General features: G+C 45.9%; 1 protein-coding gene across 1 annotated transcript in view; it reads right to left on the bottom strand.

Annotated features, from left to right (window-relative positions):
* The window catches only part of ARFGAP3 (ADP ribosylation factor GTPase activating protein 3), a 50,266-nt gene extending 24,453 nt beyond the window's left edge, over positions 1–25,813 (bottom strand). Inside the window, exons 1-9 of the mRNA XM_043440418.1 lie at positions 25,652–25,813; positions 17,771–17,889; positions 11,166–11,238; positions 8,454–8,585; positions 6,751–6,834; positions 5,340–5,424; positions 3,396–3,458; positions 2,030–2,076; positions 1,324–1,466 (exon numbers count right to left, since the gene is read on the bottom strand). Of these exons, the coding sequence (XP_043296353.1) occupies positions 1,324–1,466; positions 2,030–2,076; positions 3,396–3,458; positions 5,340–5,424; positions 6,751–6,834; positions 8,454–8,585; positions 11,166–11,238; positions 17,771–17,889; positions 25,652–25,726 (821 nt within the window). The 5' untranslated portion in view covers positions 25,727–25,813. The remainder of the gene's footprint in view (positions 1–1,323; positions 1,467–2,029; positions 2,077–3,395; positions 3,459–5,339; positions 5,425–6,750; positions 6,835–8,453; positions 8,586–11,165; positions 11,239–17,770; positions 17,890–25,651) is intronic.

The raw sequence follows: 25,813 nt of genomic DNA, 5'->3' as shown, positions 1-25,813 counted from the left end.
TCTGGAGATTCCACCATACCCAAAACCTTCCATCACACAATTAGAAGTTAGTCGCTAGGTCCAATGGGGCTTCACATTATAAACACCATTTTCACTACTGAGATATAATTCACATATCATAAAATTCACCTTTTTAAAATGCACAATTCAGTTTAGCATATTCACAAGGCTATCACCATCACCTCTATCTAATTCCAGAACATTTTCATCACCCCAGAAGAAACCCCACCCACCCACAGTCCCACCCCATTCTTCCCTCTGCCCTTGCCCCTGGAAACCACCCGTCTGCTTCTGTCTCTTGATTTGCCTGATTTGGACAGTCCACATCTAAGCAATCATAAAATATGTGGTCTTTTGTGGCCAGGGTCTTTCTCAGCATAAATTTTTCAAGATTTGTGCATGCTGCAGCATGTATCAGTACCTTATCCCTTTTCATGGCTAAATAATATTCCGCTATACAGACACACACATTTTGTTCATCTGTTTACTAGCTGGTGGACATCTGGGTTGTTTCTACTTTTCGGCCATAGGGATTAGTACTGCTGTGAACACGTGTACAAGTTTCTGTGTGACTTTGTGGGCATATACATTACTTTGAGAATATACTGCACAGTGAAATGCTGGGTCATATAGTAACTTTGCCACCAGCAAAGCATGAGGGCTCCAGTTTCTTAATTCTCACCAACACTTGTTTTCCATCTTCTTGATCACAGCTCCCTGAGAGTGAGGAGGTATCTCCCTGTGGCTTTGACTTGCATTTCCCTGATGACTAACGACGCTGAGCATCTTTCCTGGGGCAGTACCTCCTGACACATCTCTATCTTTCCCTTCTTGCTGACCCCACCCAAATCCTGTCCACACAACTTCAACTGGAAATGGTGGCTGCCCTCCCTAAATACTGGTCTCTCTCCTTCTCATCTACATGTCCATGTGGTATTAACTCTCATAATACCAAATTCTGCATTTCCCTCCTTACACACAGATGTAAAAATAAATGGCATTTGGAAAGCAAATCTCAGAGTCATTTAGTTAATAGCTTTGCGTGTTACACGCATGCTAAGTCGCCTCAGAACTGTCTGACTCTTTGCGACCCTATGGACTGTGGCCCACCAGGCTCCTCTGTCCGTGGGATAGTCTCCAGACAAGAATACTAGAGTGGGTTGCCATGCCCTCCTCCAGGGGATCTTCCCAACCCAGGGATCGAACCCCAGTCTCTTGTGTCTCCTGCATTGGCAGGTGGGTTTTTTACCACTAGTGCCACCTTGGGAAGCCCAGTTAATAACTGTAGACACTAGAATCATATTATGATTTGATCAAACTTACATGGACTCTTCCTTAGGTGCTGCCCGGGACAGAAGGTCTTCCTGTGCATTCATTTTATCGACGGCTTGGGCTTGCTTTTCAATTTCATTAAAGCACGTATTTGACAGTTTCTGGGCTCCCAAACTTCCTTTTTTGGCCCCAAGCTGGAGGATACAGTAGAAGATTACGTTGTACCCAACTGTTTGAGAATGTCTGCAATGACAGCTGACAGTTACTGAGGGTTATTACTTAGTCCGGCACGGTCATCACCTCCGGGCGACGGAGGAGGACCTGAGCTCTTGTTAGTGAAGAGACATGACCAAGATCACAAAGCTGGCAAGTGACGAGGTCAGGATTCAGCCCTCGCACCTGCGTCCAGGGCAGCGGCTCTGAACGTAACCTCAGAAGCTGAACGTTCAACCGCGGACAACGCTCCCAGCCTCGCCCAATGGCACTGTTAGAAATGGCAGCATGATTGAAACCCCGGGGAGCCTCGGGTGATTTTTATTTCAGAGCTTTATCGCCAACAGAGAAATGTGAAACACTCACTGCAGAAAATTTTCACCATGTATAACGTCACTCCATTGAGCAAACCAACTTTTTATCAAAGCCGCATTTATCAGATTGTGGCTCAAAAACAATGGAAGTAAAAATGACAAGGTGGCTTCCTCGAGTCCAAGAGTCATTTTAGAGCTAAATCACCAGACAGTTTATACATAATACTCACTCCTCTTTTAGCTTGATTTGGTTTCTTTTTTATGATAGAAGAAATCTCTGTCAAAAGACAAAAAGTAGAAAGTCAGACCATTGGCAATACATAATTTTCCTATTTTTAGTGTATTTTTTTGAAAAATTCTAAGATACTGTATTTTATTGTTTAAGAGACTATAACATATTCCACATTAGTTTGTCATCCAGAGACTCAAGTACATCAACGTATTTCAGATGAACAGAGCTTCATCAAAATAGAGTTCTCAGTATTTTCAGATTGCATCCAAACTCAGAGAGTATATATTTTGTGGGGGGGGGGGTGGTGGCGGGGAACACCACATTGCAGAGAAATAAACAGCCTCAGCTTGCCTCATTCACCACTTTCTTCAGGAGCATTTTGGCTATTAGAACAAACTCGCCTAGTAATCTCTACTCTTCAAAAATTTTCAAAATTGTTTTAAAATATAAAGTTAGCCAGACATTATGTATACAACTAAAGCAGCCAGTGAAGTGCTTTCCCACTCTGATTTATGTACAGATTTTATCATACTAACCAATCAGAAATGGAAAGCATTCTATTATTTTGGTAGCATTACTTACTAAACTGCACAAAAATATATGATGCTTTTAGATAAAGTTTCTTAAAAGTTGTTTTCTGGGTAAATTTTAATCATAGATTACATATTCTGGTTTTAGAATTATGTGTAAGAGACCTAGTAAGAATCAAATCTTTTCTTACAAAGATGAGAATGTGATTTAACAGGAAAAGATAGCATAAAACCATGAAGATTAAAATTTTTAGTCCTTAATGAGAGAATAACATCATTACATTTGGAGTATAAAAAAAGACATTCATGGAAATCCTCCTTTTCTTCACTTTTTTTAGATGTGCATTGTGGCAGTCATATAACCTGCATCCAGCCTCCTACACGTCTATTAATACATGAGGGAAATACCTGAGACATTCCTAATAGTTTAGTTATTTTTCACCAAAGCTGTTGCTTTCCAATTAATGCAGTGTGATATGCACTAATTTCAGATTACATTTCCCTGATAATGAAAAATTAGAGATTAAGTTCACCTACAATACAATCAGAAAGAAGAAAATGCTAAGAGTTCTTGAGTAACTAGGAATGATGTGGCTGCTCTGCCCTCTGCCTGTGCTGGGACATAAACCAGCAAATCAAAAAGCATCAAGAGCAACCTTCGCCAGGTACAGAGGCTAATGCGTTTCACAGTCACCAAGCTGGCCAAAACAAAACAGCATTTTTTGTTTAAATAAATCTCATTACATTGTAAGTTCTAGGCAGAATGTATAGACGGGATTCATTTTTTTCTTAATTAACCTCACTCTCTGAATCAGACTACAGGGTAACACATACCGCCTACAGCAGCCTTTGTTGGTACATTAAGACCTTCCACACTTGGTCCTTGTTCTGGTGCACCTGAAAGTTAAAAATATTGATATCAACGCAGAAAACAGATTCATCAAATGTGCTTTTGAATATGTAACACATCCAATTTGTTCAGTACTACAAATCTTATCCAGGCAGATCAATGATTGTCTTTTCTTTTTAGCTCCATATTTTATCACTTTAAGAATTCTAATTTAAAAATCCATTAAAATAGAAGTGTATTTTGTATCCAGTTGCTTTGTTAGTGGTCTCCCTAATCATTATAATTTGGAATCCTACCTTATGGTCTGGTGTTTTAAAGTAAACTGTTTTGAGATACCTAGTACATATGTGGACTATACACCCAACCCAATATGTTAACATTTGGCAAGTCTAATATGAATCCAATCAATGATAGAAACCTAAATTTTCAGTTGCCAAGAAATCTGCTGAATTTTCTAGTTGATCTAAAAAACTGATCCTGGTTAGGAATTCCATTAAGGTCTTTATTTTTAAAAAATGTTGTTCTCTTTATTTTATTACCTTAAAATGGATAAACAAAATGTAGCATATCCATGCAATAGATGGGATATTATTTGGCGGAAAAAGAAATGAATGGACTTTCCTGACCCCCTTCTCATGTAGAGCTGAATGACTCTCTCTTCAGGGCTCTCTACTTGATGAAAATGCCACTTATTGTCCAACCTTCCAGCAAATCCTTGTCTGAAGGCTTCTCAGGACCATCACCTGATCTTGAGGTTGGTGACTCTTTAGTCCCTCCTGTTACACTAAGTTTCTTAAAGCAGTTCCAGGCTTAACTCTCACAGGCCAGCATGTCTGAGGGGCCCACCCGCCAGCAGTTCACTGATTAGGTGAAAAATGATACCTTGTTGTTGTTAATTTACACTAATTTTCTGGCTAACAAAAAATGCTCAATTTTAAACCAGAAAGTATTGATGTTTTGATCCATGGATGTAAGCAAGTGATGTAAGTAGATTTACAATAAATATAACCCTAAAATAAAATTACCAAGTGTGAATTATTAGACATTGACTATTGACAGAATGTGTGCATGTATGCTCAGCTGCTTCAGTTGTGGCCAGCTCTCTGCAACGCCATAGACTGTAGTCTACCAGGCTCCTCTGTCCATGGGATTCTCCAGTCAAGAATACTGAAATGTGCTGCCATTTTCTCCTCCAGGGATCTTTTTGACCCCAGGATCGAACCCATGTCTCCCGTGTCTCCTGCATTGCGGGTGGATTCTTTACTGCTGAGCCACCGGGGAAGCCCATAGTTTTCTAAATTGGAATCTTGTTTTCTGATTATAAGATAGCTTAGTTAGTAAAGAATCTGCCTGCAATGCAGGAGACTCCAGTTAGATTCCTGGGTTGGGAAGATCTGCTGGAGAAGGGTTAGGCTACCCACTCCAGCATTCTTGGGCTTCCCTTGTGACTCAGCTGGTAAAGACTTCACCTGCAATGTGGGAGACCTGGATTCGATCCCTTGGTTGGGAAGATCCCCTGGAGAAGGGAATGGCTATCCACTCCAGTACTCTGGTCTGGAGAATTCCATGGACTGTATAGTCCATGGGGTTGAAGAGTGGGACATGACTGAGCGACTTTCACTTTCACTTACTTTTCTGATTATAAAAGTAACATATACTCATGATAAAAGTTCGGTCACTTCAAACTTGTATCAAGTTGAAAGTAAAAATCCTCAGCAATTTCATTTTCCGAGTTAACTGCATGTGCAATTTTGGCTACCTGTTTTTTTACAAAAGTGAGGTCATACATACTCCATGTTCAGTAATCCTCTCTCTCCGTTTTATAATGGACCATGGGCATCTTTCCCTACTCTTGGTAAATGCAGGGGTCTCATTTTCTAGGCGTTCCGCAGAGGCCCAGGGCACTACAACACGAATCTCAGTGTTACCTTCACTGCTTGCTGGAGGTGTGTCCAGGTTCCTTGGAGTTAAAGAAGGTTCTGGCTGTGCTGACGCCCACCCTGTGCTGCTCACCTGAAGCCAGGGGAGAAAAGTCATTACCAGCAAAGCATGAAAAGTCATAAAAAACAAACTTCAAAAAAAGTGAGTCACTAAGCCCGGTCCACATGCCAGAGGAGCAGGTTAAGCCCCACATCCTGAAGGGTAGGAAGTATACGCATGGTTTGGAATTTTCTATAAGGAAGACTGTCCCTTTCCTCCATTCCTTTATGCAACCATCTATTTGTATCAGTAATCGACTCATGAATATTGGTCAATTCTTTGTATTACAGCCCAGTACTATCATTATTTATTTTGTTGTTCAAACGGATCCAGCTCTGACCACCGGAACCTCTTCCAGGTTGGTTCCCGAGTCCTTCAGCCGTGTCCTCGTCCAATCCCCCTCCCTGGCCTCCTAGCGCTCCCTTACTTCCAGCACCACTGGGTACTCCAGGCTCCTCTGCCCCTGCAACTCCAGTCCTAGAACTGGCTGCCTCTCCAAAGGTAGCCCTGGTTCCTTTTGTTGGAGAACAGCATTTAGAAATGAGGGTGTGGGTGCTGGGTGTGCCTGTCATTCTGGGGTGTCTCTGTCTCTAGGCCTCATAGTGGACAGAGCTAGGCCATACACCTTGTGTGTGTACACCAACCCACACGTACACACAGATCTACAGTTAGTTCTCTATCATGTGCTCATTCTCTCAAGAGCCTTGAGAGATGTTCTATGTACACAGCTAACAGTGGCAACGAGATTCAAATTCCTTTTCAAATCTGGGTTTAAAAAAATGTCTTTATTCTTTCTTTTGGCTACACCGTGCAGCTTGTGGGATCTTAGTGCCTTGACCAGGGATCAAACTTGCACTCCCCCCATGGGAAGCGCAGAGTTGTAACCACTGGACTGTCAGGGAAGTCCCCCAAACTGTCTTTGTCAATTGCAAAGTTCTGAACTGCACTGGACAGGCCCCTAGTAAGACCTCTGCCTCCCAGGAAGCTGGGTACAGGGCGTGGGACTGAATTCTAGACGGCAGGAAGTGAGTGAGCAGAAGCAATGCTACCTCCAGACTGTAAAAGGCTGGGGCACTGCTTCCCTGGATGTGGATGTTCGTCCCCCTCCCACTGGCCAGCAAAGGTCATGAACTGGAGTGGCCACTCTGGACTCTGAGATGGGAGCCACACAATGAGATGAGCAGCCCTGGATGACCGTGAACTACTGCTGGGAAACTTATTTCTCTCGTAAGTGACTGTTTCAGCGCTGTGGGTCACAGCAGCTTAGCCTCTGTCCTAACTGAAACACTTTAAATACAGGCCCTTTAAAATTTATGTCAGGGGAGCACCCTTTAAAACTATGTAAGGTGTAACACATACCTCAGGAGAAGCGTGAGAGGCGAAAAAATCTTCTTCCTTCGGTGGCGGGGACGAAGGCGGGACCACACAGCTATCAAGCCACAGCTGGAACAGAACACACACATCGCTCAGCACTTCACCTGCTTTCGAGGGTTTATTTAATACAGTTCCCTGCCTTTCTAGAGGCCTGTCTGCTAAAGATCCGTACTTTCCATTATTATAAAGTCAGGGCCCCTGAATACATTTTAGCAATGCATAGATCCATTAACTTGTGCTGCCAGGCCCTGTGGAAGGCAAAAGGCAGTTCCCCAAGCCATTTCTGAAAAGGGAAGATCAAGGACTTCACGTCTAGGTGCATGTTCCAAAGTACCGCCAGTTGCCACGCTTTGTGGATTGCACATTCATGAACTCGCCTACTCTGCAATTAACTTGTGACCCTAGATGTGTCGCCCTGCCTGGACACACGTAGAGCAGCAATGTGTCCCCCAAGGTGCGATGCTCAGCTCCCTGGTTTCCGCTCCTGTGGCAAGCACCGGCCCTTTCTGTGGTCTATTGACTGACACACTTCCCATGCTTTTGTGCTTTTTGTTGGCATCCGTCATTCACGATGGTCCCGATCTCAGTGCTAAGTGCCACCTCGTGTAAGTAAGCACAGAGACGCAGTTAGATGAGCTTCACTCAGCTCAAGCCACAGTGCCCTTGGCCACGGGCTCAGAGTCAATGTGTCAACAATATGCACTGAAGAAGGTGTCTTTATTTTTTTAAGGAATTTTTTTTTTTGATGCACATCATTTTTAAAGTCTTCATTTAATCTGATACAATATTACTTTTGTTTCATGTTTTGGTCAAGGCATGTGGGGCCTTAGCTCCCCAACCAGGGATTGAACCCGTGGCCCCCACTGCAATGGAAGGCAAAGTCTCAACCAATGGAAGTGAAATGAAAGTCACTCAGTCGTGTCCGACTCTTTGCAACCCCATGGCCTATACAATCCATGGAATTCTCCAGGCCAGAATACTGGAGTGTGCAGTCTTTCCCTTCTCCAGGGGATCTTCCCAACCCAAGGATGGAACCCAGGTCTCCTGCATTGCGGGCAGATTCTTTACCAGCTGAGCCAGAGGGAAGCCTGACAAAGCGGTCATAATTAAGAATGATGCCCACATTTCTGACTTAGGCAACTTGGCAGATGATGATGATGCCAATTATTAGAGCTAGGAAACACTGGAGAGGGAGTATGATGGAAGGGAAGATGATGAACATATATATTTAGTCATAATATTAAAATATTAAGTCATATGGTGTAGCTAGCTCTTTTTCATAAATTTCTGTTATACCTTGAACTATAAATCTTATAATGTTAAAAACCTTTAAACTTTTCGCTTTATGGATTATTTTCTTCCTAAGTCTATTGGCACATTTTTATTATTAGAAAAAGATACAAAGAACAACCGAAAGCCAGGGAACTCCTTGAAAGAGGTGTCTTTAAACAAAAAGCATGTAAAATGAGGTCAGTGTTGATCAGCTGACAAATAAAAGTGATGCTGCAGGACTGCCGTGTAGTGTTCACGGCAACGTTTTTGAGCAGGACGGTGAATAATGACAACCGGCTCCACGCCGTTTCCTTGTAAGCGAGTCTGGCCAGAAAGTACGGTTGGAATATGAAGGACTTTTTCCGCGGAAACACGCGTTCGTAGGCGGGAGACCCCGCCCCCGCCGGCCTGCTTACGTCAGTGCCGTGCTTCCGGGTGGCCTGGGAGGCCAGCGCCTTGAGCCGCTCCCTGTAGAGCTGGGCGGCGCGGCTGTTGTACTTGGCGTTGGTGTCGCTGGTGTCGCACCCGTGCTGATGGAAAAAGCAAGACTGCGGAGGAGAGGACGCGGGTTAGTGGCAGGGCTGTGCTCAGTCTAAAAGCATTACTGCACGCCATGAAGGGCCTTTTTGAAAATACTAGTGAAAACCAATACAACTTAAACCGTGAAAGATTTTTAGAAAATTTTTCCTTGTAGAAGGAGTAATACCTTCCACAGATGTAACATTAATATTCTGGTAAAAGTAGACGTGAGATGTGCCTCACAGAACAAAATAACTGGTCCCTCACTGCTCCACTATAACACCTCCTTCATCCTGAACGTTATCTGAGCACACGCTTTCTACTCAGAACTGCATCTAACTTGAGCGATTGACCTTAGCTTAGAGTCCTACTAAACTGGACTAAATTTTCTTTTCTTTTCTTTGCATCCGTATGAGATGATTTAATTATGTGTTTAGGCTCTGCCGTGTGGCTTGCGGGATCTCACTTCCCCAACCAGGGACTGAACCTGGGCCATAGCAGGAAGAACCCGGAATCCTAACCACTAGGCCACCACGGGGGCTCCCTAAGTTGGAATGTCTGATAAACGAATTAAGCAAGAGCCAAGCTAACCCTCTCCTTGGTGAGCACTATTTCCTCATCGGTGGAGACCACAGCACAGGCACGGTACTGAAGCAGAGACTTAGTTAGAGGACTCTGCTCGCAGCATCTCTGAAGGATCTCTGTACAGACATGAATTACAGCATTCACAGCTTAATTAAAGCAGGTGTTTTAAAAGCCTGTGTGACTGATCCTTTTGTGAATTCAACGGGACAAATTATGGTACTGGGCACCCACACGTACCACCAGGTCCTGTCTAAGTTCTCGGTGGGCACCATCGCATCAAACCCTCACGGCCACGCTCTCAGACACCTGCTGTTTACAGACGAGCCTGAAGCAGAAAGGTCCAACAAGTTGCCCAGGGTCACACAGACTAGCGAGGGGCAGAGCTGGCATTCAAACCCAAGCTTCTGCTTGAGCTGAGCGGCCGCTGACTGACCTGCCCCCCTCCACTCCCCAGCATCAGCTGGCTGAGACGAGGACACTGCTCTCTGGAGCTGGGTGGGGACCCTACAACCTTATGAAGGTTTAGAAATAAGGACAGAGACTATCGAACCCACAGTATTAAGGTGAAGAACAAGTTTGTGGACATAATGAACATGGGCATGGTTTTCTAATCACATGTTTGAAATACTGAAGGCTTACATTCTAACAGGGGAATATTTCTTGGAAAGTGAAAAAAAAAAACTTAGTTATTACCATACTTTGTAGCCTTCCAAAGATCACCCCTACTGGTCAAAAATCATAGTCCTTGGTATTTCATTTCTCTCACGAGGGAAAACTAAATCAAATTTAAATTTAAAACAAGCTGACTGATGAATTTAAATTTCATTTTTCTGCTTAGGGGACAGTAATGAAGAAAAAGGCCGAGACACTGATCCAAAGGAAACTGGTATTTTGAAAATTATTCTTTTAGATTTACTGTTTTAATTTTGAATATTTAATTGAAGCTCGATATAAATTTTACTTGAAGTGGATACCAGTTTGATCTCTGATACTTTGAATATTTATTTTTATTTATTTACTTGGCTGTACCAGGTCTTAGCTGCAGCATGCGGGAGCGTTGCTGCGGCGTGCAGGAGCTAGCTCCCCGACCCATGATCAAACCCGGGACCCCCAGCATTAGCAGTGTGGAGTCTTAGCCGCTGGACCACCAGGGAAGTCCCTTTCTAAAAAAAAAAAAATGCATATATATTTATTTTTATTTACTGATTTCTAATACTTTGAACATTTAATGGTATGTCTCAGGGAATTCTACTTACTCAATCTATATCATTTTGGCATACTGCTATAAACTTATAATGGTATTTTATATAAAGGGAGATTTTGCTGGCTAGGTTTGTAAGGCTGCCAGTTTAGTGTTTTAGAAATCAGATCTATTGAATTTGTAAATGAAGTTTAAAATGTTTGAGGATCCTTAGCTAGGTTTGTAAATGGGGTTAAGGAAATTTGCTCTTTTATGATATATTAATTGAACACTTCAAAAGCTACTTTGACAGAGAAATTACTAAGTTTATAAATTGATACATGATATTTACATACTATATTTGAAGATTTGGAAAATGGCTTTTTTAATTTGTAGATTTAATAAATTGAAATGAAAGAAGCTTGAAGCATTCCATCTGAGTACAAAAGACACCCTCAGATATTAAAAAACTGTATTATCATAAAGAAGCCTCCCAGTTCCTCTGCATCATCACTTCCTATTTTCTTTTTCTTCAAAGCACTTACTACCACCTGTTACTTTCTTGTTTATTTACTTCGTTACTTGCTCTCTGTCTCTGCCGGTAAGGGAGGAGTCTCAGTCATCTTGTCCATCACTGTATCCTAGCCCAGTGCTTTGCGTACATCAGGTTTCTAATAGATTTCTGGATAAAGAAGCCATCTGGGTCATCCAGCTCATAAGCCCACTGTGTCTTCCCGCCGTTCCAGCAGAGCCTCCTGAACTCTTACGTGCAAATGCTGAACTTCTTTACGAGTGCAACACACACGTGCACAAAAAGAAAACGAGAAATCTGAGATGAACTTACTGCATTAGCATTTCCTCCAACTTGCATGCATCGCAATTGAAACCAAGACCAGTTAGAATCCAACTCTGTAGATCTAAATGGAAAAAAATATTTTGAAATGTTAATACTGTTCCTCCCCAGAATCAAGCCACTTGACTCTTGAGGATAAGATTTCCTCAATCTGCAGGATCCTGAAGAAGTCTAAGTTTCCGTTAGCAGTGACACATGCTTCTGGGATGCTGGGGCTCCTGGGTGAATGACAGTTGGTACAAGCTGCTCCTGGACCCTCTCACCCTTCCTAGAAGCCAAGGCTCTGAAAAGAGATGTACTGTTTGGAGTTTTTCCAGGTCAGCTATTGATTTGAACAGTTTGACCCCTAACAGCAGCCGGGAGGATGCTCACTGTCTTATCAAGTAGAAGGGACCCACCCAACATCACCACCATCAGGAAGGGGAGAAAACTAAGGATTTAATGTCGCTGAAGCAAAAACTGTGTGCCTCCTACCGCCACCATACCTTGTACCCTACTTGTTTGTAATCTAAAAGCAAGGTAAAAGCAGTGACTATAGTCCCTAACTATAAAAATTCACCAAGTGATCACTGTAGACAATATTAGAAATCTTTCTGTTGAATCCATAGACATGAGCAAAAAACAAGGCTGTCCCTACATTCAACACTAGCTTGTCCCACACTAACTGGTAAGGAACGTGGACATTTTGAAATGGGTATAGGTTGAAGCTCCATCCTTTACTAGATGGGCAAGGTAGAAAGAAAAGAAGCTCCATATTCATCAAAAAATATCCTTTTATGCTCCCTTTCCTGTTTCTCTTATTTCTCTGCCTATTGGTATCATTTAATTTTTGTAACTGTTAGGACGTTATTTTGAAGCCAATAGCTACCATAAGATTAATACTAATACATATTATTATTAACTATACATAGGACAAACTGACTTCCCGGTAACATATAAAAAGTAAAAAATTAAACCCTACTTTATAAGAAACAGATTTCTTATAAAGACAAAAAAATCTTTCTTTGGAATCTGAATACCAAGCCAGGTGATTAAATTATGTATATTGTTCTGAAATTCTTTCTCTGAAAGATCTTGCTTAGTCACCACACTTTCATGAATTCCCCCAGGCTGAGTTAGGGGCCATCCCCACCTCCTGGGAGGCAAGGTGGCATCAACAGCACAATCTCTGGAGGGAGCTTTAAAGTGCAAATCTCTGCTCTGTCATTACAAGCTGTGTGGCCTTGGAGAGATTACTTACCTCTCTGCGCCTTACTTTCCTCATCTGTAAAGTAGGGATAATTATAGTACTATCTATTTTGCTCTTATAGAAATTAAATAAGCTAATATTGGAAAGGTGCTTGGCTCATGGTCATTACCATATGGCTAAAGTTCTCATCACCACCATCATTATAATCACCACCATCACCACCACCACCACCATCACAGTCATGATCACCACCATCACCACCATCACCAGCACCATCATCACCATCATTATAATCACCACCACCACCATCACCACCACAGTCATCATGATCACCACCACCATCACCACCACCACCATCACGACCATCACCACCATCACCACCATCATTATAATCACCACCATCACCATCACCACCACCATCACAGTCATGATCACCACCATCACCACCATCACCACCACCACTATCATTATAATCGCTAGCATTACCATCACCACCAGGGCCATCATCAGTCGCCATCACCACCATCACCACCAGCACACACACCATCATCATAGTCACCATCACCACCATCACCACCATTATCACCGCCACCACCATCATCACCAGCACCACCATCATCACTGTGGTAACTCTGTCACACTGTTATAAGCAGCAAGCTCCAGAGGACAGGAACACCCCATATTGTTCTCTCAACTCCTAGCACAGGCATATAATAGGTACATTGCTTTAAATATTTTTAGAGGTCCTAAAATTGAGGCTATAAGTACTCAGATTTGCTAGCCTGCCTCTAACTTTTAATCGTAAACTACCTTAAAACACACACACACACACAAGTATTTCATTTTTTTTATACAAAGCTATTTGTATTTTATTTATCTATTTTTGGTCGCACCTCATAGCATGTGGGATCTTAGTTCCTGGACCAGGGATCAAACCCGTGCCCCTTGCACTGGAAACTCGGAGTTTTAACCACTGAACCACCAGGGAAGTCCCCAAGCCAAATATCTCTCTCTGTATATTTCTTAGAAATGAAAGTAAGAACTGATTGTGCTTAAACTGACCTGACAGAGATTTTCTCTGCTAACATTGGAATTTCAAAATAAAAGGTTGATGGTACTGGACTCTGAACATAGTCAACCTTAAGAGGACACTCAAACTGCTTGTCAGTTCCCATTCCTACAGGGGGAGGCGACTCCCCGTAGGTTGCGTCTCACCTTTAATTTAGATTAAGAGAAGTGGAAAGGCAGGAATCTGTGACAGTGCTAATAAAATGTAAAGCAAGGGAAGCAAGAGAAGTTGGAGAATTAGTGTCCCTTTAACAAAATAGCTTCTGTTAACGAATTAGGTCAATGAAAAAACAGTTTTCCCACAACTTCTGTAATCCTTACATGTCAAGACATAGCTGCCTTAAAAAAATGCATGAATTAGCACCAATGGCTGCTGTAGTCAGTATTTTATTTTATTTTTTTTTGGTAAGTAGAGCATTTAAACGGATTTCAGAAACTTATGAAATCAGAACAAATCTCACAAATAAACATGACAAAGTTATCCTGGAATCAAAAATTTTAAGTGGAGTAAATTACACCGTAACTAGTAATCTAGACTCTCACAGACAAGCCCAGCGACGGCTTCCAGGCAGCTATTTGTTTATAACTGGCTTGATGGGCTAATTCAAGGTCACGAGAGGTGTTGCCTTTCTAAGCTAACATCATAAAAAGGCTCTCCTCTTGCATCCACTAAGCCGGCACCCAGATAATTCAGATCTGATCACTGTCAACAAGCTGGCGGCTTGCCACGTGCCAGGATCCATGAGAGTTCATTTGCTCACTCCTCCCAAAGCCCTAGGAAGAGTATAAGCCTTCTCGTCTCCACTTTCAAGGGAAGGAGACGGACACAGAGAGGAAGGAGCCCACCCACAGCTAGTAAGGGATGGCAGCGGGACTCAGACCCCCAGCAGCCAAGCCCCAGCGTCCTCACTCTCAGGGCCCACCCAGCACTGCCTCGTGAACCTTGGGGACGCCCACTGTGCCCAGGACGTCAGTCTTCCCTCCCGGATGCACCCCTCATGGGCCGCAGGAGTATAATGTTTCAGCTCCCAGCCTGGCAGTCAATCAAGACCCTGCCAAGGTCACACAGACCTTCCCCTCTGAATCTAACTTCTCCTCATTTTCCTATGCATTAAAAACTAGCTACCAGACATTCCATTTTTCCCATCTCTACACCTTTCCTTTTGTTTGTTTATTTGACTGCTCTGGGTCTTAGTTGCAGTGGCGGTGGCGGTGGTTCAGTCACTAACTCACATCTGACTCTTGAGACCCCACGGACTGCAGCCGTCAGGCTCTCCTGTCCATGGGATTTCCCAGGCAAGAATACTGCAGTGGGTTGCCATTTCCCTTCTCCAGAGGATCTTCCTGACCCTGGGATCAAGCCCATGTCTCCTGCATTGCAGGCCAGTTCTTTACCACCGAGCCACCAGGGAAGCCTCTTAGCTGTGACCTGTGGGATCCAGTTCCCCGACCAGGGGTTGAACCTGGGCCCCCTGCATTGGGAGCACAGAGTCTTAGCCGCTGGACCACCAGAGGAGTCTCTCTAGACTTTTTCTTACTGTCCGAGTGCTGCCCTCCGTCTCTCCATTATCAAAATCGCACCAGGCCTTTGAAGTTCGCTGCATCTGCTACCTTCTGTTTAAACTTTGCCTAATTGTCCAAGCAGGAGACACAATGCTATTTCTTTCTATCGTGCTCTGTATAGACCACCTTACTGTTTATATTGTATTTGTACCCCCAGTCCAACAACGGTGATATAAGGTTGAGACCCCCTGCACCTCTCATGGCTGGTGAAACACTTAATGGTGAACTAGAGAAGAAACACGGCCAGAGAGGAGCTCGGGGAGACTTGGTGTCACAGGCCCTGCGGGGAGAGCGCTGGGCCTGGGGTCGGGGTGGGGAGGGGGCGGGGCCAGGCCACCAGGTCCATTCTGCTGGCGCCTCCCAGCGCAGTTGGCCATTTCCGCAGATGCCTGACCTCCCTTTCCCTTTTTGCTTGGCAAAAAGCCAGAGTTCATGATTTTTTTCCTTTCAAACTTATTGGCTTGAAATTCTACTTAAAAAAACCCCAAAACATAGCTCTTATTAAATAAACATTCCACCCATGCCAAACTGTTAATATGTTCATGCCCAGGAGATGGGACTTCGTGTGTGTGTGCATATGTGTGCACACATGTGATGTGTGGCTGGTTTGCAGGGGGAGAGAAAGAAGAGGGAACGGAGTTCTAGAGGAGGGACTTTCACTTCCTACTCTAGGACTGTTTGGATTCTTTTTTCCCAATGAACTAATATTTGTAATTGTTTTTTTCTTTTAATCAATGAAAAATGTTTAAAGAGCAGCCCTTCGCCTCTGAAAAAAAAAAAAATCCTTGAATACCTTTATCATCCTTGACTTTCTCCTGCCCAAATTCGCGACTGCTGCCCTCAGGTTATACATACAGAGATTTTTTTCTTCCTTAATGGCTGTTTTTGAATCATGTACAAGCATCATGATTCATCCAGTTGTATTTATCTAACTTTTCCAAGGGTGGTGATTAAACCTGCAACAGCCCAGACAGACCCTGCAGTCCAGTCGCGTCAGGCTCTCAGTCAGCCCTCCCCTTAGCTGGGGACACGTCAGAAAGCCACCAGTTTCCTGGGATGGTTTAAACTGGCAGTACGCTGTGTGGTGGGGAAAAGGGAGGGCCCGCTCCGGGGGGCAGGGCCGAGCAGAGAGGAGGAGAGCCAGCTGCACACGGAGCCTGGGATCGCGAGCTCCGGGCAGAGCGGGCCACCATGTAACTGGGGGGAAAGCACACGGAGATAAGCTTGCCCTGGCAACCACACCCCTCCACATTCGAAAAAGATAGGAGGGCCAGAAGTGTTAAAAATATCCTGCATCTAAGGAAAAAGAAAAGACAGGACGGGAAACTGACAGATGCCCTGAAAGTAGTAAGAACACACAAGAGAATTCCCTTCCCTAAATCACTGCCTACGGAGTTAAACGGCTACAACATTTAACCCATTCTGCTCCCATGGACGGAGGAGCCTGGTAGGCTGCAGTCCATGGGGTCGCAAAGAGTAGGACATGACTGAGCGACTTCACTTTCACTTTTCACTCTCATGCATTGGAGAAGGAAACGGCAACCCACTCCAGTATTCTTGCCTGGAGAATCCCAGGGATGGGGGAGCCTGGTGGGCTGCTGTCTATGGGGTCGCACAGGGTCGGACAAGACTGAAGTGACTTAGTAGCAGCAGCAGCTCTTATAAATTGATTTCTGAGAAAAAGAATTCATGAAAGCACATAAAGAAAGCTTTTTAGGTTAATACAGTAAAAAATTATAATATTAATAGGTTACTCCATGGGAACAAATAACTCTTTGTGGTAATCATGTTGTAGGATCAATGTATTCCTTAAGTCATAACAGGCAGGGAAAGAGGTGAACTGACAGGGGGAGGCCAGCCACGGGGAGATCTGAGCCACAGGGGTCCCCTGCAGAGGCAAGGACTACTCGAGTGCACGACCTGTTTGGTTTCCAAGCCCGGAGCCTGCCTGGGGATCCTTTATCTCAGTGTATTTAACTTCACACAAGGGCACATCCAGCCTCCCACTGGACTGTGGGGTATATTTGGTACCCACAAAGGCCCCATAGGGGGTCAGAATAGAGACAGGCACTCGCCAGAGGAGCCCAGGCAACCCGTATCTGCAGGTTAAGAAAAAAGGCTTCACACTGCACACATCTTTCATACAAAAATCATTCCCTCCAGCTCTATTAATGTCCTTGGGAGCCTGAGCTGTGGGATTACGCTAGAGGCGAAACCCAGCTCCGAGGGTCCCCCCAACTTAAGTAACTATAGCCGAAGGAGTGATGGACAGACAGAACCCCCCTTCTCCCAGGAGGGGTCAGAGCAAGACTCCCATGTGCTAATTATCAGAAGACAAAAAAGGAAAAGGGGGCAACAGAGGATGAGATGGTTGGATGGTATCACGGACTCAATGGACATGAGTTTGAGCAAACTCCGAGAGATGGTGAAGGACAGGGAAGCCTGGCGTGCTGCGGTCCATGGGTCGCAAAGACTTGGACATGACTTAGTGTCTGAACAACAACAACAAAGGAAAAGGAAATACTGCCTCAGACCCTAGATTGTGACTGTGTCTTCAATACCACTGCCTCAGCTCTTGGGCCGGGCTCTACAGAATAGCAACTGAATAGAAAATTACTCATTTTCCCAATTTACTCAGTTACCATTAGACTTAAATCTCCATGACTCAACCTACCTCTCATGTTACTTGATGGCAAAGCCAAATGGGAAGGAAAAGGGGAGAGAGACCTGTGGAACATTGCACTCACTCCCGCCCCCAGGAGAGAGGCCCCCTTACCGGATAAAACTCAGGTGGACGCCCAGGGACCGGTGGCTCCCAGAGCAGTCGATGCACAGGAATACCCCATAGGTGATGCTGGCCCAGCTGGGGTTCTTGGCACCGCAGTCAAAACACACCTGAAAGAAAAGTTCAAAACTCAGTCACCAATTGATCCTTATTTGCCAGATCGGCCATCCTATAGGACAATATAGGATTTGGCTTGAAAACTGCTCAAGCCTCACAATTTAAACTGATTATTAGAAGGAATTCCCTGGTGGTCCAGTGATAAGGACTCAGAGCTTTAACTGCTGGGGCCTGGGTTCAAGCCCTGGTCAGGGAACTAAGACCCCACAAGCAGAGTGGTGCAGCCAAAAACAAACAAATAAACAAACTGGCTATTAGAAAATATCTCACTTCAATTTTTTTAAAAAAGCTCAAGTTTCTATTTCATTTATATGATATTATTATATTACACATATTATATATTAATAGAAATATTAATATAGTATATTAATTACATAATAAATTACATATTATTGTGTATCTATTATAACACTTCCCCAGTGGCTCAGTGGTGAAGCACCCACCTGTAGAGCAGGAGACGCAGGAGACACGAATCCCACCCCTGGGTCGGGAAGATCCCCTGGAGGAGGAAATGGCAACCCACTCCGCTATTTCTTGCTCGGAAAATCCCATGGACAGAGGAGCCTGGTGGACTACGGTCCATTGGGTCACAAAGAGTTGAAGCACACATACAGGTTATTATAACACTCGGCGGTATGTGTAGTGAAGTGAACTGGTGCGTTTATCATCTCAAATATGACGCATGCAGGAAGCATCAACAGGGCTCCTCCCCCGTCACATGAACAAACACTAGACAGGGATATCCTGCTGGAAACACCCAAGGCCTTACCCCCTGGGCAGGGGCTCTCCACCAGATGGCAGCTGTTCACGCCTGTTTCTTTCCTCCTCAGCTAGAGGAGGCGGAGAGCGTGGTACCCAGACTCCAAGATGCCCCAGGGTCCTGCCCTCCTGGTCCGAAGTGAAGTGAAGTTGCTCAGTCGTGTTCGAATCTTTGTGACTCTATGGACTGTAGCCCACCAGGCTCCTCCATCCATGGAATTTTCTAGGCAAGGGTACTGGAGTGGGTTGCCATTTCCTTCTCCAGGGCGGGGCTTCCCTTGTGGCTCAGCTGGTAAAGAATCCACTTGCAATGTGGGAGACCAGGGTTCGATCCCTGGGTTGGGAAGATCCCCTGGAGAAAAGAAGGGCTACCCACTCCAGTATTCTGGCCTAGAGAATTCTATGGACTGTATAGTCCACCGGGTCACAAAGAGTGGGACACGACTGAGCAACTTTCACTTCACTTCTCCAGGGGATCTTCCTGACCCAGGGATCGAACCCGGGCTCTCGCAATGCGGGCAGATGCTTTACCGTCTGAGCCACCAGGGAATCCCGCATCCTGGTCCTAAACCCTCAGGTAATCTCCAGCCTCACTTTGCCGGGAGACTTGTGTGACCAATGATGCGGCAGACATGCTGCTGCGTCATTTCCGGGTTCGGTCCTAAAACGCCCTGCGGCTTCCTTTCTCTCCCCGGCTCCCTCTCCCCTGGATCACTGACTCTGGGAGACACCAGCTGCCGTGTCCGGAGGACACTGGGCAGCCTAGTGGAGAGACCCACGTGGGGAGGACCCGAGGGCTTCAGTCCGACAGCCAGTGGGAAGCAGAGGCCGGCTGACCGCCGCGTGGGTGAGCTTGGGGTAGAAGCCCGAGCCTTCAGTGGCTGCAGCCTTATGAGCGGCCCTGAACCTGCCAGCCTCAACGATGACTCAGGTCAGCACTCTTCATCTGATAACAGGAGCACAGACACAGTGCTCGTCATGGAAATTAATACTACTGATTAATTAGAGTCGGAACAACAGGGCTGTTAAGAATTCCACTAATAATAAATTGTTTTCCAGGAAAGAAAAAAAGAAACCAATATTTTTCCCAGCTGAGCCCCCTCTCCCCGCAGATTCCTGGCCCTCAAAACCTGTGTGAGACAAGTTGTGTCTGTTGTTTTAAGATGCTGAGTTCTGCAGTGGGTACTGATAGGAGAGCTATCGCTGCGTGGAACGCTGTGTCCTTCACGAGCTCTGCCCCCTCCACTCTCTGCAGGCCGCTTTTACAACAGACACACAGCTCACGCCCAGGGAGCATGACCCCTCCTGCACAGATGGCACCTGGCACTCCTACGGCCCTGGGGACCCCCCTCCTCATCCACACAGAGCCCAGACGTGCTGAGAGCTCATCAAGGTTTTCTGGGTATTTTTTTATCTCCCACAGAGCCTGAAAAATAGTGACGTACCCGCACTAAGCATTCAGTAAATATATTAATCAAATGAACAATTTGTAAAAAATATCACCAGCTCAAAAATTATCGCCAGCCCCCTCAACACTGACTGGAGTCAACCATTCTTCATCTAATAATGAGACATAAAAGTATTCTAAAATACACAGTGCTTGTCATGGAATTAATAGTTGTAATGAATTAAAACCAGAACAACAGAATAGTAAAAATTCCATGAATAGGAGGTTTTTTTAAAAAACTCCCAAATTTCAGATATGCTTTTCAGGCAGAGCAACCTCTGTGAAGGTTGTTCCAACTTTAACCATGAAGAGAGATCTGGCTTCTGGCCTCTTGAGGGCAATACAAGTGTGAAAACACAGGTGGATTTTCCAAAGCCCTTCACGGTGACAGGCTCACATGCAGCCTGTGGGAACAGTGGTGGAGGGGAACAGCTGACGTGAGACACACCGGTCATTCACTTCGGTGTTCATTGATTGCCTGCTGTATGCCAGACGCCATGGCAGAGCCTGGGGTACTAAGAAATGGGTGGTGGTACTGATTCCACAAACACTTGCTGAGTCCCTCCTCCTTCCCCCCAACAGGCCACTAATGTAGGAGAAATGCATGCATGTTAAGCCGCTCCAGTCATGTCCGACTCTTTGTGATCCCATGGACTGGAGCCCGCCAGGCTCTTCTGTCCATGAGGACTCTCCAGGCAGGAATACTAGAGTGGGTTGCCAGGGGATCTTCCCTACCCAGGGATCAAACTCAAGTCTCTTGTGTCTCCAGCATTGGCAGGCGGATTCCTTACCACTAGGACCACTCGGGACATGAAAATGAAGACGCCCGAGGTAACAGCCATTAGAGTAAGGAATCCCCTCTAGTGGGCTGCCACACAGTGGGACCGACTCTGCCAGAGGTGCCATCCCCCTGCGAGAGGCCACTGTGATTCCTCATTCACTCAGCCAACAGCTGCCACTATCGGGAAGCCCCTGGCACACACGGAGTGATGTACAAAGGTGGCCTGTGGAGCTCACAGCAGTCTAGGAGTCCTAGTGGAGAAGACAACACTAGTTATAATGCTGAACCTCAGTAAGCAAGGATAGGATGCAAAGTTTTCTAGACAGGGTACAAGTGGCATTTGGGACATCAAGAATAGAGTCTAAAAGGGCAGTAAGTGGCAAAAGCCTGTGCAGGAAATGGCCCTGTGCAGGGAGATGACCCAGAGGCTGGGAGCACACAGCCCAGAGCAGGCAAGTCTGAGAATCACTCCCAAGGTGGTCGCAAGGCTGGCTGTGAAAAGACAGCATCAAGGTTTCTAACAAGTGTCCTCACCATCTTCCCGCCCTACCAACTAAGAATGTAGCTCCATGAGGGCTGGGGCTTTGCTCGCTTCAGCTGAGCTCTGAGTGTTGAGCCCGACACAAAGCGCGGACCAAATGCAAACACAGGTGGTCAAAGAGCTCCTGAGCCAAGACTGTGACCTTTGGAGGCTGAGGTCAGAGGGCAGCTAGAAATCCCAGCCTGGCTCTCACAAGTGCTGCTTGGTTCTCCTGCTGGAATGGGGACTCCACTGTGTTTTGATATGCAACCCTAAAACAAAATGCCAAAGAATCAATGCTTTTGAATTGTGGTCTTGGAGAAAACTCTTGAGAGTCCTTTGGACAGCAAGGAGATCAGAGCGGTCCATCCTAAAGGAAATCAACCCTGAATATTCATTGGAAGGACTTTTTGCTGAAGCTGAAGCTCCAATACTCTGGCCACCTGATGCAAAGAGCCAACTCATTGGAAAAGACCCTGATGCTGGGAAAGATTGAAGGCAGGAGGAGAGGGGGATGACAGGATGAGACAGTTGAATGGCATTCCTGACTCAATTGACATGAATTTGAGCAAACTCTGGGAGATGGTGGAAGACAGGGAAGACTGGAGTGCTGCAATCCATGGGGTCACAAAGAGTTGGACGTGACTTAGCGACTGAACAACAATGACAAACCAAAGTGGAGATATGGTTTTCTAAGCAAAATATCAGCTCTTATGGTAATAAAAATAATTTTGGACTAGCAGTTTGTTTTGCCTTGTGTGAGAATAGTAATTACTATAGAAATCACGGCTAATGTGTTCCATGCCAGGCATTGTTGCTGGTCAATGGAATCTTTCTAACAACCGTATAAGAAGGCACTTTTCTTATCCCCATCAGGGCCAGCTTCTGGGCGTGTGTGTGATCCATACATTCACTCACACAGGGCCCTGCATGGCATGCAGAAGGGCCCATGAGTGGTTAATGCTCTGCTGTGCCATCTTGAAATTCTTAATACTTTTCCAACAAGAGCCCTGTATGTTCACTTTGCATGTTTCAAGTTCCCTGCAAAGTTTATAAAGCCAGTCTTCATCCCCATGTTAGAGGAAACTAAGGAAATATGAAGTGAAGGGTTATAGCTAGGAAGTAGTATCACAGGGATGAGACCCCAGACAGGCAGTCTGCCCTTGAGCACACTCTTCATCCCTTCACTGCGCTACCTCTCTCCAGACCAGGCAGCCCTTGATCTGTCCTCTAAACACAGGACCACTAGCTCCAAAAAGGCAGCAACCTGTCCCTTTTCCCATTGGCGCATCCTCTGTGCTTTGCAGTGCCCGGCACGCTGCCCGTGCTTAACTGGTATTTGTTGAATGAATAACTCAAACGATCAGTGTAACATCAAGGAACAGCTGAGATGGGAAGGATTTCACAAACTAGAAAACTGACCCTTTGAGGTAAACCTTTGATCCAGAGTAAATATTCACCACACACAGAGAGGGAGAAGTTGGATGCCGCATTCTAAAAATAAACCAAAGTGTTTTTAAGTTATCTTTCCTGTGTCATGTGTCTTAGAGCTCTTTTTAACCTTCTCCTTTAAAAATGCTTATTAATTCTTCCACATCATTATAACTAGTTCCCATCTTTGCTTAGGTAATTATAACTAGTTTCCATCTTTGCTTAGGTAATTATAACTAGTTCCCATCTTTGCTTAGGTAATTATAACTAGTTTCCATCTTTGCTTAGGTAAAGGTTTATTGTGCATGTGTGCATGCTAAATAGCTTCAGTTGTGTTCAACTCTGTGCAACCCGATGGACTGTAGCCCACCAGGCTCCTCTGTTCATGGGATTCTCCAGGCAAGAACACGAGTGGGTTGCCATGCTCTCCTCCAGGGGATCTTCCTGACCCAGGGATGGAAACTGCGTCTTTTACCTCTTCTGCATTGGCAGGCAGTTCTTTACCACTAGCGCCACCTGGGAAGCCCAATGGTTTATTCTCTTTGCGACCCCATGGACTGTATAGTACATGGAATTCTCCAGGTTAGAATGCTGGAGTGGGTAGCCTTTCCCTTCTCCAGGGGATCTTCCCAACCCAAGGATTGAACCCAGGTCTTCCGCATTGCAGGCACATTCTTTACCATCTGAGCCACAAGGGAAGCTCAGTGGTTTATTACTAACACTCAAATAAATAAAAAGTCTTAGTCAAGGAATGTAGCACCATACTGTGGAACACTGCTGCTGCTGCTAAGTCGCTTCAGTCGTGTCTGACTCTGTGCGACCCCATAGATGGCAGCCCACCAGGCTGCGATTCTCCAGGCTCTGCCGCCCCTGGGATTCTCCAGGCAAGAACACTGGAGTGGGTTGCCATTTCCTTCTCCAATGCATGAAAGTGAAAAGTGAAAGTGAAGTTGCTCAGTCGTCTCCAACTCTTTGCGACCCCATGGACTGCAGCCTGCCAGGCTCCTCCGTCCATGGGATCTTCCAGGCAAGAGTACTGGAGTGGGTTGCCATTGCCTTCTCCATGTGGAACACTACCACAAACTATTTTTGCTCAGTGCTTTTATTAACCCTACTACAGAATATAAATTTTTTTTACAGGTGTGTTGTTCATAATTAAAATAATAATAACAAAAATAGCTGACATGTATCGATGGCCAATATATACAGGTACTACTCTAAGTGTTTTTCTTGGATTTTTCTCATTTAATCCTCACAATAACTGTCTGAATTAGACCCGGCTCATGCCCCATTTTCAGATGAGGAAAATAAGGCACAAAGCGGTCAAGTAATCTGCCCAAAGTGACAGGAAGTCACAGTGTCTGGACAACAATTTATAGCCAAGCCCACACATGTCCTTCAAAAGCATTCTTGGTATAAAGACACTGACTTCTTACTTAAAAGGGGCACCTTCCTGTTGATGAGTTCAGTCAATGAGAATGTATATTGTGTTTCTGACATAAAGCAGACAAAAATATATGGCTTCTACTCTAACTCTAGATCCTTATCTTGTCTAGTTTACAGCAACCACTCTTTATAAACAGACTCACGAAAATTTGAAAATCAAGAAAACAGCAAAGAAGTCGGCACTGGAGAATTCCTGGAACCTTTCTCCTCCGGTCTTTCTTACACTCGTCAGATATCACCACCAATAAACGGCTTCCTTTTGTACTTCTCTTAGGCTGTAAAAATACTGGCTCCCCTCCACCTAGACTGAAAGACATCTACATGTTGTAAAACTCTGGGACTTTCTGTGCCATCGTGTCATGACCATGCTGGCTAACAGCTGTTCACTTTGGAGGTGGCAGTGGGGACCAGGCAGAACAGTCACGGAGAAGAGGGGAGAGTCCATGCTGACATGACCGCCCTTTGCACTGGCCAGGCTCCACGCCAACCTGTGATCCTCACCGAGGGTGTCACTTTAGCCTGATGTGTCATCCCGTCTCTAGCCAGTCGCAAAAAGTGCTAAGAGTCATAGGGGTGGGAAACGGCCCCTGAGATGAAGAAAAAAAGGAAAACCCCAATCTCCAAGGAGACCCAAAGGGAAGGAAGGGAAAGGGTCTGTGCTGGGCTTTCTTAGCAAGAGTTAAGAGCTCCAAGTCACTTAGCAGCAACTACTTAGCAGCTTCATGAGACACGGAGATTGAGGCTGCCACCCCAGGACACAGGGCACCAACCAGCCTCCGACTGGCACCTCTGGGGAGCCTCAGAGGTGAGCTCGAATGTGGGGAGGGGGCACGCTCAGCTTGCCCAGGGCCCAGCGCTACCAGCTGGAGTTTCTGACCCGGTGCATGCTTCCTGGCTGGGTCACAGGTGGCCTGCGGGGTCCGTCCCCAACCGCGGGAGCCCCGTGTACGCCCCCCTCCCCTCCAGCCCTCTCTCAGATCCCAGAGCTCGCCCCCAGTTCTCTCAGGAACTCAAGAGTCCACTCTGCTGCTCCCTCAAAGCCCACTCTGCCTCCCCGTAAGCCCCCAGGCCCCGTACGCCCCTGGGACCCCCAGATGCTCTCGCCTCCCGCCCCCAGGACTTCCCAGGTGTCGGCCCAGCCTTGGGCCTTGGCGTGCACCCCCACCCCCGCCCCTCCCGTGCTGAAGCGGGGAGGGCAGCGCACCGACCGGACCCAGGCCAGGCCCAGCCGTTGCGGCCGCACAGTGCGACGTGTCACACAGGCCGGGCCGGCTCCTCCTCCCCGCGGCCGCGGCCACTGGCGCCGCAGGGGCCGCCCGCGGGATCCCGCAGCGATGCCAGGCGAGCCTGAACACTCCTGGCGGCCGTTACCTTGTTGGTGGGCACCGAGCGGAGGCGCTTGAAGATGGTCAGGATGTCTTGCTTGCTGGGGTCCCCCATGATCATCCAAGAACCGGGGCGCAGCTGGCCCCGCCAACCGGGAAGGGTAGAGCTGTGGCGGTTGCCGCCTCCAGGGGGTAGACGCCGACCGAG

Source organism: Cervus canadensis, chromosome 21 (assembly GCF_019320065.1).
Source record: "Cervus canadensis isolate Bull #8, Minnesota chromosome 21, ASM1932006v1, whole genome shotgun sequence".
In the NCBI taxonomy this organism is placed as follows: Eukaryota; Metazoa; Chordata; class Mammalia; order Artiodactyla; family Cervidae; genus Cervus; species Cervus canadensis.
This window is presented reverse-complemented; position numbering and strand designations above follow the sequence as displayed.